Source organism: Ostrinia furnacalis, unplaced genomic scaffold (assembly GCF_004193835.3).
Source record: "Ostrinia furnacalis isolate ACB-3 unplaced genomic scaffold, ASM419383v2 OfSCF2078, whole genome shotgun sequence".
Classification (NCBI taxonomy): Eukaryota; Metazoa; Arthropoda; class Insecta; order Lepidoptera; family Crambidae; genus Ostrinia; species Ostrinia furnacalis.
The window spans coordinates 1386-14599 of NW_021132317.1; the positions used below are offsets into that span (position 1 = coordinate 1386).

A 13214-nucleotide genomic window follows, 5' to 3' on the forward strand; every position below is an offset into this window, starting at 1 on the left:
CCACGGGAACGGGAATTAGCGGGAAAATCCTTTTGTATGAAAAATCTAAACCGCTTAAGTTAGACGCTTGAAATTTGGCATGCAGGTACCTTAGTAAACTTAAAGCTTAGTTACAACAGGATATTGCACAATTCCCACGGGAACGGGAGTTATTGGGAAAAAACATTTGTATGAAAAAATCTAAACCGCGTAAGATAGACGCTTGAAATTTGGCATCCAGGTACCTTAGTAAACTTAAAGCTTAGTTACAACAGGATATTGCAAAATTCCCACGGGAACGGGAGTTAGTGGGAAAAGAAATTGTATGAAAAAATCTGAACCGCGTAAGATAGATGAAGTGGGGGTAAAACGAGATCCACGCGTACGAAGTCGCGGGCGGCCGCTAGTGAGAAATAAATAATATGTCCTTTACACCTATCTAAAAGACTGACAAACACTTGGGTCACTTTGATAATGGTACCTATTTACTATCCAGGAAATGAAGTAGTAGATAGGTAAATATAAAATCATGGTTACAAAAAATTATAGTTTACATACTTTTTTTAAAATTCGAATTCAAAATTGCACATTTTTTCTCTGGTTTTTCCGAAAAGAATGTGTAATTTTCAACTGTTTTCATTTTTGTCTATATGAGCACGTGCTAATATGTTTCTTTCTGATTCATCACTTTACAATAATTGTTAACACCATGTTACTAATGGCTAAACAATCTTTGTCTAAAAACCGATTCTTGTAGACAGGCATTGTTGGGTTAGAAATAACATAACAATGCTTGGAACTGTTAACTTTATTGCATTACAAAATAAATAAGTTATTTTAGTAAAAATAAAAATATGAAAGTAATAAGTAATTAGCAGTTTTAGATCCTCATTAAGAACGTTCAAAACTCGTCTCTATAAATTTAAGGCTTCTGAGTTTAACAAAACTTAAAAGACCAATATATGACTGAAGATTGACGCCCGTATTCACAAACATGAGGTCTCACAGTGCGTCTGGACGCACAGGGTGACACACGAACCAATCACAGAGCTCTATTAAAAGCTGTGCGTTCGATTGCTGCTTCACTTAAGCAAGCATCGTTTGTGAATACGGGCGTGTCGAGTTTTGAACGCTGTTTTGCAATAAGGACCTTAAAAGCAAGTTGAGTAGTCTCAAAACCGTATGCCGAAGTCGGTGTAGTCTAACCGGGCCAGGTACTCCCAGTTGGTCAGCTCACACTTCTCAATCTTGCAGCCAGGAGAGCCGGTCGTCTTCAGCCAGTCGATCCTGGAATAACAGAATGAGGCTCTTTAGAACAAGGTCCTCCAACTCCACCAACTCTGAACGGTACACGAAATGTGATCAAGAGAATGGACTCTATCGCCAAAGAAGTCTTAGTTTGCAGACTGGAATCAATCTGATGGTTTAAAAGAAATAACCAAGTCATCAGTTGTTACAGCCCACAGATCCAGAAGAAAAATACGTTTTGAATTATTCAGTGAAGGTGAAGCGCATTGGAACACAATGCTCTTTGTAAAAGCTATGTAGTTTGGTTTCACGATCATCTTATACATTAAAATATTGTTGTGTTTGTAATGTAACTATTTAGAGAATTACCTACATTGATTAATAGGAGAATAATAAACTATAATAGGAAGTTGACATTTTTGGCTCGTCTCTCCATCATTTACTTCGTGACAGACATGGCAGCTTATTATCAGCTGCTAATTAAAAGTGGGTACATGGAATATCGAATACTTGGGAGCGATCCAAATTTTGGTTAGAGACATTTTCTCTTGCTAATGAAGAAATAACGATCTTGCCAAATAAAGTTATAGTGAACATTTCTAGTATTTTCCTAAATGTATCGTGGTCACTCGTAGTGGTACCTAAGTAAAATAAACAGATGGATCGGGGATTTCAGTTTCAGCTGCTGAAAAGAAGAAACCACCAACCATTTTCATAATGTTAGCATATGACACAAAATAAGTAGACAAGCCAAGTGTTTTCCAACCAAGTGCATGCCAATAGTTTGTTTGTTAATTGGCGACGATAAGCAAGACTTTGCCTTTTTCCTGACAACGACAGAAGAAGTTATATTTAAATAATACTAACATGTGATCCAAAACAGATTTGTTCCCTTGTATCTTGCCAACAATGGTGCCTTTCTTGGAGTTCTTCACCCAGCCGGTTATGCCGATCTGCTCAGCCAGTTCTTTGCAGTATTTTGTGAAGTAACAACCTGGAAAATACATCAAAATACTAAGTAGATAATTAATCCACATACTTCATCATCCTCAGGTTATTCAGTCTCTACTGCAGGAGCACGATACCCTCTCTAATTTCGTTCGTTCGTTTCAGTCAAATGACGTTCACTGCTGGACAAAGGCCTCCCCCAAGGATTTCTATAACGACCGGTCCTGCGTTGCCCGCATCCAAGTTCTTCCCGTGACCTTCACCAGATCGTCAGTCCACCTAGTGGGAGGCCTGCCCACGCTACGTCTTCCGGCCCGTGGATCGAGTGAGTGGCAACTCGAGAACTTTTCAGCCCCAACGGCCATAGACTCTACGACCTAAAACTATGTGCCCCGCCCACCGCCACTTGTTTTTAGCAATTCTGCGAGCTATGTCGGTCGGGAAGCTGGATGTTAGCACTTATCTCTCCATGAGATATCCATGGGAGAATTGGAGTGGTCTTACTCAGCCAGAAGCCAGAACTAAATGGCGTTCACATACCTACTTAGAACCTTAAGTATTTATATTCAGGTCAAATTCCACTCTTAGTCAATGCCTAAGTGTTTGTGTGCTAAGTAGTTACGAGTCAGTATTACTAATCTTAGCTATAAAAATCTGTTATCTAAAAACGCCTAGTTTCACCTCATTACTTGGCACAAGGTGTATCCTTATGCTATTTGTTGCTGTGAGAGTCTAATTATAACATTTATAATATACACACGACAGCATATCAGGCTACCCATTTTTGTTGCAAATTCGCCCCAATTACAACTGCACAAGAACCCACAGTGGCTACGTTAACGTGCCGTCGTCTGTACCTAATTAAACAATACCAAGAACACAATCTTTACTAAAACATCACGTAAAACTTTTATCTGTGGTATAATTAAAAAATAAGCTCTTCATACAAAATGTATCGTCAAATTAAATACCTAGTAAATACAAATAGTGACAGATTGTTTACTATATTTATGGCAACAGACTTTGTTATGCTTAATTAAAATCACCTTATCTTATTTATAGGGGATTGAAAAAAATGTACATTATCGTAAGTCGTGGGCTTTTTTCTATATAACTGCCTACCCAAGTTTGGTTCGTTCATTTCAGCCTTATGACAGCCTGCTGGACAAACGATCGTTCCTGCGCTATCCAGGTGCTTCCCATGACTAGATCGTCGGTTCACCTAAGTCTAGTATTTTATCGTTTCTTGTATGATCCTGTTTTAGATCCAGACTCCTTGAGTATAAACTAGAAATCAGCACAACATCTATATAAAAATCTGGCGTCACATACGTCCGTCTGTTGTTATCGTATCTCAATCGCCCATTGACATCGACCCAGATGCGTGTGCGCGTCTAATTATAAAGCGATCAGCTGCCGATACATTGCCTAATCTAATACTCTCACTTGATTAATATTCGCAAATCGCTGAAGGAAGTTGAGAAAACAGAGTAAAGCACACAGTGGCTATCAAAAGGAAAATATTTAAGGCCAGTAACGTCATCTTTGTGAATAACCATTCAAGCTTGTGATTCGATTGAAGGCTTGAATCTACAATTTCCAAATTGACCATTTGGAATCTGCGTGAATTCAGCGGCTTCTTGCAACTTCTAAAAGGCCATCTGTAAAGTGGCAGTCTTAGACAGGGCTACAGCTCGTCAAAACTGACGGCCAATTGGGCAGAAAGGTTCTGGAAGTAAAGTGGCAGTCTTAATTGGACAGGGCTAAAGCTCGTCAAAACTGACGGTCGATGGGGCAGAAAGGTTCTGGAATGCAGGCTAAGTACCAACAAACGTAGTTTGGGAAGTCCATTCACGTTTTAAAATGTCACGCTTTACATAAACGAAAACAGGAAAATGCTTTTAAATTACTGTATACTAATGTTATAATCTGTCTAAAGACCTTACATTACTCCACCTAAGGGCTCATCAGAGTTAAGGAAGTGTTTTTGGATTAATAACATTGAACTAACAATTTTTTTGAAGCTTTGCAAACAAAACACAGCATTGAGTGTTTTAAAAATTTTAGCTGTGTTTTAGCTTTTCGAAAGATACTTTAATCCTAACGGATGCTTACGTTGCAAATTGATTTATTATACTTACATTCCAATTTGCAAAGAAACCATAGTTAAAATTGACATCTCAATTAGAATTTGTAGTTTTGACCGCGTGATAATACCTTGTAGGTCTATTATGAGCGGAGTTGAACGTTTTATAAGAAATTCTACATATGGTGGAATTTATTGGAACATCTAGTCACGGCATTGCAAGCAGGAAACATGGTGGAAGGAGCTATCTGTCTTGTGGGAACACTAATACTTGTTTTCATCATCAATCCCTAATTTTTAAGTGACCCCTATGTAAACAAAATTTCTGTTATTTATTACCATAGGGGCCACTTAAAAATTAGGGATTGATGGTGAAATCGGGCATAAGTCACTCATTTATTGAACAACCGTATCTAAATAAAATTGTAAAATTACTAATTTTTTGTAGAATCTAAGTATCCAACTAAAATTGTCGCTATTGCCCAAATTAAGTGTGAAGGAACCATAAAATATAGCTATTACCTTTTAATTATCTAAGTACATGTTTCCCTAATAAAATTATCTTTATGAGTTAGCGAATATGACAACAATCAAGAACCAACCTTGAACCTGCCCATACACTTCAAACTCCACTGATGCCAGCACATTAGGATCTATACTATCCGAATCCATATTGATCAACACAAAAAACACCACCACCGATTAAAAAAAATATTAAAATTTATTTTTGTCCACACAAAGCGGTCTATCGAACGTCTTTGGGCGGATTCGCCGCCCGCCTAGACGCGCTTCGTATGCTGCCCAGTTTTATTTTTATTTACGTTGCGGTTGCAGGGCGGTAATTAAACATTATAGTGGATGGATGAGTTTATGATCATTGCCTTTCAGTTAAACGGTTTATTGATGACCGAATGAGATTTGTTTTGGATACTAAGTAACTCGTCTGAATCGTAGTTTAAGGGGAAGTATTTTATATGAGAAATATTTAGTTCCTCCCAGTTCCTCCTATATAAGTTTCTAGTCTAAACCTTATCAAAATATAACACAATTAAGTTATTTAATAAACTGATTCGAATGGGATGGGTCTATTCGTTCTCTACTTCACTTGATGTAAAAAGTTTTACTGTACCTAAGTATTTACTTATTGCCGCAAAACTACCTATAATAAATGAATAACCTTTGGAGGTCGCGTTTTTCAGACCTTTTTATTTATTCTAAATTATTACAGCAAAGTTTGACTTTTTGGTGGCTTTTGGTGGCATTATGTTCTGCTGATACGTGAGTCATGAATCCAATCGTTGTTAAAATCCAATGTCTGCGATTCAAAGCGTAAGCGTTGCCTTGTTTTTTCCTTTTTAATTGAATCTTTCATTACGTACCAGTCTCATGTCCCTTGCAATAGCTATTCTAAACCAACTCATGGAGGCACCTGACGGATGTCCACGCCAGTTCCCCGCCATGGAGTGGCCTGTTCCGCTGTCCACAATTACAATTATATGATTGGCCACTGATTGAACAAACTACTTCCTAATCAACTGGCCGTACGTCAGGGAAATATATAGGTGAAGGTACTTGTATTATAAACAGTTAAATTGTTTGTTGGGTTGTAAAGACGTTGGAAGGCTATCGCTAATCCGCAGTTCTGACTGTAAAAAAATAAATTACCTGTTATTGTATTACCGTCAGACACTCTCGGGATATTATGAACTTTCAAGAGAGACGTGATACCTAGTTATAATAGTCGAACAGAAATCCTCGATTGATAGTGTACATTTATGAATAGGTAAAAGCTACAACGTGCATGATTTCAGGGAAAGTAGATATTGAAAACCTTTATCATCTATCATTCATTGGCTTTTAACTCTAATGTGTAAATTAATTAAGCTATTAATTAATTTGGACAATTTTCTAAACTGTTTCGTGTGCTAAAAATCCCCCAATCATTTACATGTTTGGTGTCTGTAAATAAATATCTCGTAACGCGAGGAAAGGATCTCTTCCTCGCATAGTTTCCTCCGATGCCATAAATTAATTTTTGTCCCTTGCATAATTATGAAAAGATTTTGATAATCAACCCTTAACCACCTACCACATATTATTGTCACACAACCGCCTATCATACGTCTGTGGGACCCCAGAATAAAAAATAATACGATTACGATAAATATTAAGGGAGGGTACACATTTTAATTAAAATTCTGTTATGAAAATGATTAAACTCTTTATTTTAAAAAAGAGGAATGCGAAAATCAACAATACTTTTACAAAAACTCCGAATAATTAGCATAATCTCTTATTTTTTGGCTTACTTACTATTACTTATAAAAAATTAGATCCTAAAAAATATTTAAAGTGATAGGAACTTATTCTTATATTTTTTATATAATTCAATCAACAATTAACTTTAATAAAAAAAAATAAAACTCATTATTAGAATCAATTAATAAAAATTGCAGGCACTAAACTTAGTTTTTCACGGCAATCCAGACTCATATTTTTCGAACATTCGAGGCAAATTGGCGCTTTTCATTCGAAAGACATGTATTGTGTTTTGCGTTTTTTTTTTTGTATATTTGCAAGTGGAAGAGTTTTTACGAACCGCCAATCACTCTTCACCTGTGCTATTGCATGGGACAGCTGCTGGAGGGGTCACGTTGACCTGGAGGATGCGTTGTATACTGATACGTATACCACGTTGCAATTTCACATTGCTTTTACGACATGCCATATGCGGTCTCGTCAGTTGTTCAGCCAGTTTCTTCATAAACTTGGACCTGCTTTAAATTGTGTGTCCTGTAAAGTCCGCGATCGTAAAGTCGCCGGGGCAGATGACCAACTAAAACGATTCTTTCCAAAATAATTCTTTTTCCTAGGTCTCGATCGAACCTCTGCTAACGGTACAACATCCTCAGATGACAACTCTTGGTCACTTACTGAGGGAATATCACATTGTGATGGAGAGTTTATTTGTATTACTGTTGAGCCTTCGCATTCGGAATCAGACACGCTTCTTTCTTCCAGGACATGATTAATTTCAACCGGCTCCACATCGCTGCATTCGTCGTTTGGTATGTTTTCATCGTCTGGCAGATCTTGTTCAACCAACGTTCAATTTCAGCTTCACTAAGAGCCATTGTATCGAAAATAATAAAAAAAAAACTCATACAAAAAATTACGTAACCTCCTAACAGTGGTCTCTCAGACCCATTCTGGTATTTATTTAGGGTATTTCTTCGGAGGCAAAATTTTCGATGTCTTTGGGTNTATGTTACACGAGCTATGTGCCCCGCACACTGCAGCTTGATTTTAGCAATTCTCTGAACTCTGTCGGAAAGCTAGATGTTAGCATTTATTTCTCAGTCGCCTTTATGATATCCATGGGAGAATTGGAGTGGTCTTACTCAGCCAGAAGCCAGAACTACATGGCGTTCACATACCTACTTAGAACCTTAAGTATTTATATTCAGGTCAAATTCCACTCTTAGTCAATGCCTAAGTGTTTGTGTGCTAAGTAGTTACGAGTCAGTATTACTAATCTTAGCTATAAAAATCTGTTATCTAAAAACGCCTAGTTTCACCTCATTACTTAGCACAAGGTGTATCCTTATGCTATTTGTTGCTGTGAGAGTCTAATTATAACATTTATAATGTACCTAATTAAACAATACCAAGAACACAATCTTTAATAAAACATCACGTAAAACTTTTATCTGTGGTATAATTAAAAAATAAGCTCTTCATACAAAATGTATCGTCAAATTAAATAGTAAATACAAATAGTGACAGATTGTTTACTATATTTATGGCAACAGACTTTGTTAAGCTTAATTAAAATCACCTTATCTTAGGTGCAAAGTCTGAAGATTGGAAAAATGTACACTATCGTAAGTCGTGGGCTTTTCTTGATATACGAGTAACTGCCTACCCAAGTTTGGTTCGTTCATTTCAGCCTTATGACAGCCTGCTGGACAAACGATCGTTCCTGCGCTATCCAGGTGCTTCCCATGACTAGATCGTCGGTCCACCTAAGTCTAGTATTTTAACGTTTCTTGTATGATCCAGTTTTAGACCCAGACTCTTAGAGTATAAACTAGAAATCAGCACAACATCTATATAAAAATCTGGCGTCACGTACGTCTCTGTTGTTATCGTATCTCAATCGCCCATTGACATCGACCCAGATGCGTGTGCGCATCTAATTATAAAGCGATCAGCTGCCGTTACATTGCCTAATCTAATACTCTCACTTGATTAATATTCGCAAATCTCTGAAGGAAGTTGACGATAATATTATTGTAAAGCCTGCTACCAAAAGTTCTCTCTTTCAAGTCTAGTTTTAGGAACGACATTCTACGATTCCCTGTTTGGCCGATTGGAATGCCTGAATCCAACGGCTTCCTGCAACCTCTAAAAGGCAATAATGTGAAATGGCAGTAGGTAGGGCACTTAAGCTCGTAGAACTGACGTCCGATGGGGGAGAAAGGTAGGTTAGCAAACGCAGCATGGGAAGTATAAGAACACAAGGTAAATAGTTATAAGCTAATTACTTAACCGATACTATTATCTGTATAACACTAAATGAGACGACAAAAAGCTGTACGTTCTAGCAGTTACATTACTCTACCTAAAAGCTGATTTACCTACAAGTATGAAGTAGGTAACTAAAATTTACCTTAATTTTAAGTGATTAATACATATAAAACCAGAATTTAGTAGCAAGTTGTACGTAGCAAGTGTAAGCAACGTGTTTACCTACATACAATTTAATCCCATAAAATAAGTTAAAATTTAGTTATAACTTAATACGTGTAAATCAGAAGATTGATCTGTGAGTGTAAAGGAAGCACTAAAGTTTTACAGTAATTTAAATGTACTTACCTAAGCAAGCCGCTACCATCCGGGTAACATGGAAAGCATTGGGGGAGGCCTACTTATGTTTAGCAGTGGACGTCCTATGGCTGAGATGATGATGATGATGATAAAGCAACCACGACCGTATTCACGGACGCACAGGATGACACACGAACCAATCACAGAGCAAGCAAGCAAGCATTATTTACCTATGTACGGGCGTTAGTAAGCAACTTTTTGACATGCATCGAGTTTCTTTTATGTAATCTGCTTTTCATACCAGCTAGTCCAGCTATCTTTACGAAAGATTTTTTAATCTTACTGAATGCTTTTGTGTACTTAGTTACTAGCAAGTCACTCAATCCCAACTAATATTATAAATGCGAAAGTAACTCTGTCTGTCTGTCTGTCTGTCTGTCTGTCTGTCTGTCTGTCTGTCTGTCTGTCTGTCTGTTACGCTTTCCCGCTTAAACCTCGCAACCGATTTTGATGAAATTTGGCATAGAGATAGTTTGAGTCCCGGGAAAGAACATAGGATAGTTTTTATCCCGGTTTTTGAAACAGGGACGCGCGCGATAAAGTTTTTCTGTGACAGACAAAATTCCACGCGGGCGAAGCCGCGGGCGGAAAGCTAGTTTTATATAAAATTGCATAAAAAGAAACACACAGTCATGATGGAGCTATGTCTGGCGGGAACACTAGGAGACTCATTTATTGAATCGTAACTAATTAAAATTGTAAAGTTACTGATTTTGTGTAGAATTATTAACTTTCTATTTATCTAACTGAAATATTCGCTGATGCCCTAATTATGTAGAAATCACAGCTTTATTTTCTTTATATTATCAAAAAATTTCCCTAAATTAAATTAAAAATCTTGAAACGTCCCGAGTTAGTGAATATGACATCGATCAAGACTACCAAGTACCAACCTTGAACCTGCCCATACACTTCAAACTCCACTGATGCCAGCACATTAGGATCTATACTATCCGAATCCATATTGATCAACACAAAAAACACCACCACCGATAAAAAAAATTATTAAAATTTCTTTTTGTCCACGCAAAGCGGTCTAACGAACGTCTTTGGGCGGATTCGCCGCCCGCCTAGACGCGCTTCGTATGCTGCCCAGTTTTATTTTTATTTACGTTGCGGTGCAGGGCGGTAATCAAACATTATAGTGGATGGGTGAGTTTATGATCATTGCCTTTCAGTTAAACGGTTTATTGATGACCGAATGAGATTTGTTTTGGATGGTAACTCGTCTGAGTATATGGCGAGGTATTTTAAACGAGAAATACTTAGCTCCTCCTATTTGAGTTTCTAGTCTTTATTAAAGAGTAACATACTTATTTAATAAAGTGATTATAATGGATTTCCCTTGTTCTCTACATTACTCTTTACTGTATTTTAGTGGCGCAAAACTATAACACAAATCAGTAATAATGACTCTACTTTGGTCACCCAAGTTTGATTTTTTTGGTGGCGGTGGTGGCGTTATGTTCTGCTGATACGTGTTATGAAGCTGATCGTTAAAATTTCCATTCTGCGATTCAAAGCTTTAAATAGCTTTACTTGCTTTTTCCTATTTCATTCAATTTTTCATTACATGTACCAGTTTCATGTCCCTTGCAATAGCTATTCTAAACTAACTCATGGAGGCACCTGACGGATGTCCACGCCAGTTCCCCGCCATGGAGTGGCCTGTTCCGCTGTCCACAATTACAATTATATGATTGGCCACTGATTGAACAAACTACTTCCTAATCAACTGGCCGTACGTCAGGGAAATATAGGTGAAGGTACTTGTATAATAAACAGTTAGGTAAATGATTGTTTGTTGGGTAGTAAAGATGTTGGATTGGAAAGCTATCGCTAATCCACAGTTCTGACTGTACCTACACAAATTAAAATACCTGTTATTGTACTCGTATATCGTCAGAGATTCTCTCTCAGCAGTGGTGGATTTACAGTTTTGCCACCCGTAGGCTAAGGTGGGATTGGATCTTTATTTAACTTTTATCTTCTGAAATCGAGTAAGCGTCATCTGAAATCTGCCGCCCCTAGGCCGCGGCCTATACGGCCTATTGACAGATCCAGAACTGTCTCTCAGGATACTGAACTTCCAAGAGAGGCGTGATACTTACTACTTACTTACTTGGTACCTACTTAGTTGTTTTAGTTGTATTGTCAAACGGAAATCCTTGATTGATAGTGTAGATTTACGAATAGGTAAAAGCTATAATACGTGCATGAACTTCAGGGAAAGTAGAGATTGAAAAGCGTTTAGTGTATTTAAATTTATTGCCTTTATCATGCTAGGTTGGATACTTGTGGTAAAGGTAGGTAGTTCTGGTGAAGTTAGATTAGACATTTTTCGAAAGCTACATTAGCTGTTGAACAGATTTTAATAGTCATTGGCTTTTAACTCTAATGTGTAGCTAAATTAATTTGGACAATTTTCTAAACTGTTATTGTGCTAAAAATCCCCCAATCATTTACATGTTTGGTGTCTGTAAATAAATATCTGGTAATGCGAGGATGGGATCGCTTCCTCCCATAGCTTCCTCCGATGCCATACATTAATTTTTGTCCCTTGCATAATTATGAAAAGATTTTGATAAACAATGATCATCTACTGAAGTCCTAAAGCATTGATTTAATTTGTAGTTAAGTGTCCGTAGAATCATAGCTAAGAGATGGCTAAGACACGATTGATGTTTTATTAAACTTAAGTACAATACATGTACATACCTTGCAATATTTAACAAGCATGAACGGCGTTCATTGAACGCCATAATATACTATCATGGCCTAAAGTTTATCCAAGAGCGCCTGTAAAATATTAAGCAGCAAAAGGCTGGTTTAAACTTTGCTATGTTACTAACGTAGGAGTATCAAATTTTTTTTCATTAACTTTCTTGGAACTTTTTGAAGATTGCGATTTTTAGAGTAGTGTAGTAAGTAGTGCATGGACATCGAGTTATTATGAGTCTTGGATCTTAGTTTTATTATAAGTTATAGAATTTTAGTTCAGTCAGAGTGGCGACCACGGGCTGGAAGACATAGCGTACGCAGGCCTCCTACTAGGTGGACCGATGATGGGTATTTCTTCGGAGGCAAAATTTTCGATGTCTTTGGGTATAGTTCTGTAACCAACTAACAAAATGGCATGCAATATTTTTTTTCGTATAGCTTAGCTATAGCCCTATCTGGCGCAAATTACATTTTTGACATAATTGCTGTCTTCATACAAAATAAAAATATTTGAAGTGTGATTCTCTGATTCATATGGTGTGTCCGTTAGCCATTTTCCGGAACAAAATGGTTGATGTAGCATTTTCCTTTTGATATATCAATATAAATTAAAATTATTTCGAAAGCTAATGAGTTGTCCTTCTACAAAAAAAATGTGTCATAATTTTAATTAAGTTAGTTTGTTCGCAAAAAAATAAATAAGCAGTGTCCGGCATAAAATACTGATTCATATGGCGTGAGCTGTTCTTGACCATAACTGGTCAGGTTTTAGTCATGAGAGTCTGGTTTCTGGCGTGGAGGCAAGCCCATCTTGCAACGGATGAGCTAGAAGGCAGACGTGGAGCTGGTTGGCTTAGAACCCGGTGTGACGAAGGCAAATACTTGATTCATCTGTGCTTGGTTCAGGTGGCATGCTGATTACAATGCCTACTTTATAAAATTACATTATTGCATTAAAAATCTAATCTGTCTTTCTTGTGATGCTTTTGGGTTATATAATCATGTAGAAAAATGACAACACTGTAGTCTGTATGTATGACGAGTTTTGCTCGATTTTAGGCAAAAAACTGATTTATCTGTGCGTGATTCATATGGTCAGGGCCCTATATGAATCATAAAATAAATTAGTTTTTGGTCTTTCAAGCACCAAAAAAGGGTTTTTTAACTAAGAATNATAGCCATCTAAAAAAAAGTAACTCAAAACAATATTAGACTTTTCTAAACATTTTAAGAATTAATTAGATATTTGGCTTTAGTCTTTTTTAGACATTAAAAATGATCACAGGGAACAGGTAACTCAAAACAATAAAGTTTTAGCCATTTTTCTGGGTTATTTTTCTTT

General features: G+C 37.0%; 1 protein-coding gene across 2 annotated transcripts; it reads right to left on the minus strand.

The window, feature by feature from the left end:
• Positions 1-1028: 1028 nt before the first annotated feature.
• Positions 1029-10254, minus strand: LOC114354595 (acylphosphatase-2-like). Of its 2 annotated transcripts, none has more exons than XM_028307066.1 (3): positions 10045-10254; positions 2095-2221; positions 1029-1266 (listed from the first exon to the last, which is right to left on the minus strand). In XM_028307066.1, the coding sequence occupies exons 1-3, from the start codon at positions 10112-10114 to the stop codon at positions 1152-1154; spliced, it is 312 nt and encodes a 103-aa protein (XP_028162867.1). In that variant the 5' UTR covers positions 10115-10254; the 3' UTR covers positions 1029-1151. The 2 variants fall into 2 exon arrangements, with proteins under 2 accessions (XP_028162867.1, XP_028162866.1); XM_028307065.1 differs by lacking the exon at positions 10045-10254 and adding an exon at positions 4864-5074 and having other exon boundaries at positions 1033-1266.
• Positions 10255-13214: the final 2960 nt, after the last annotated feature.

Coding starts and splice junctions, on each gene's coding strand:
- LOC114354595 (XM_028307066.1), bottom strand. CDS start 10,114: ATGGATTCGGATAGTATAGATCCTAATGTGCTGGCATCAGTGGAGTTT. Junction 2,222..10,044: donor AGTGTATGGGCAGGTTCAAG/GTTGGTACTTGG, acceptor TGTATTTTCCAG/GTTGTTACTTCACAAAATAC. Junction 1,267..2,094: donor AAATCTGTTTTGGATCACAT/GTTAGTATTATT, acceptor CTGTTATTCCAG/GATCGACTGGCTGAAGACGA.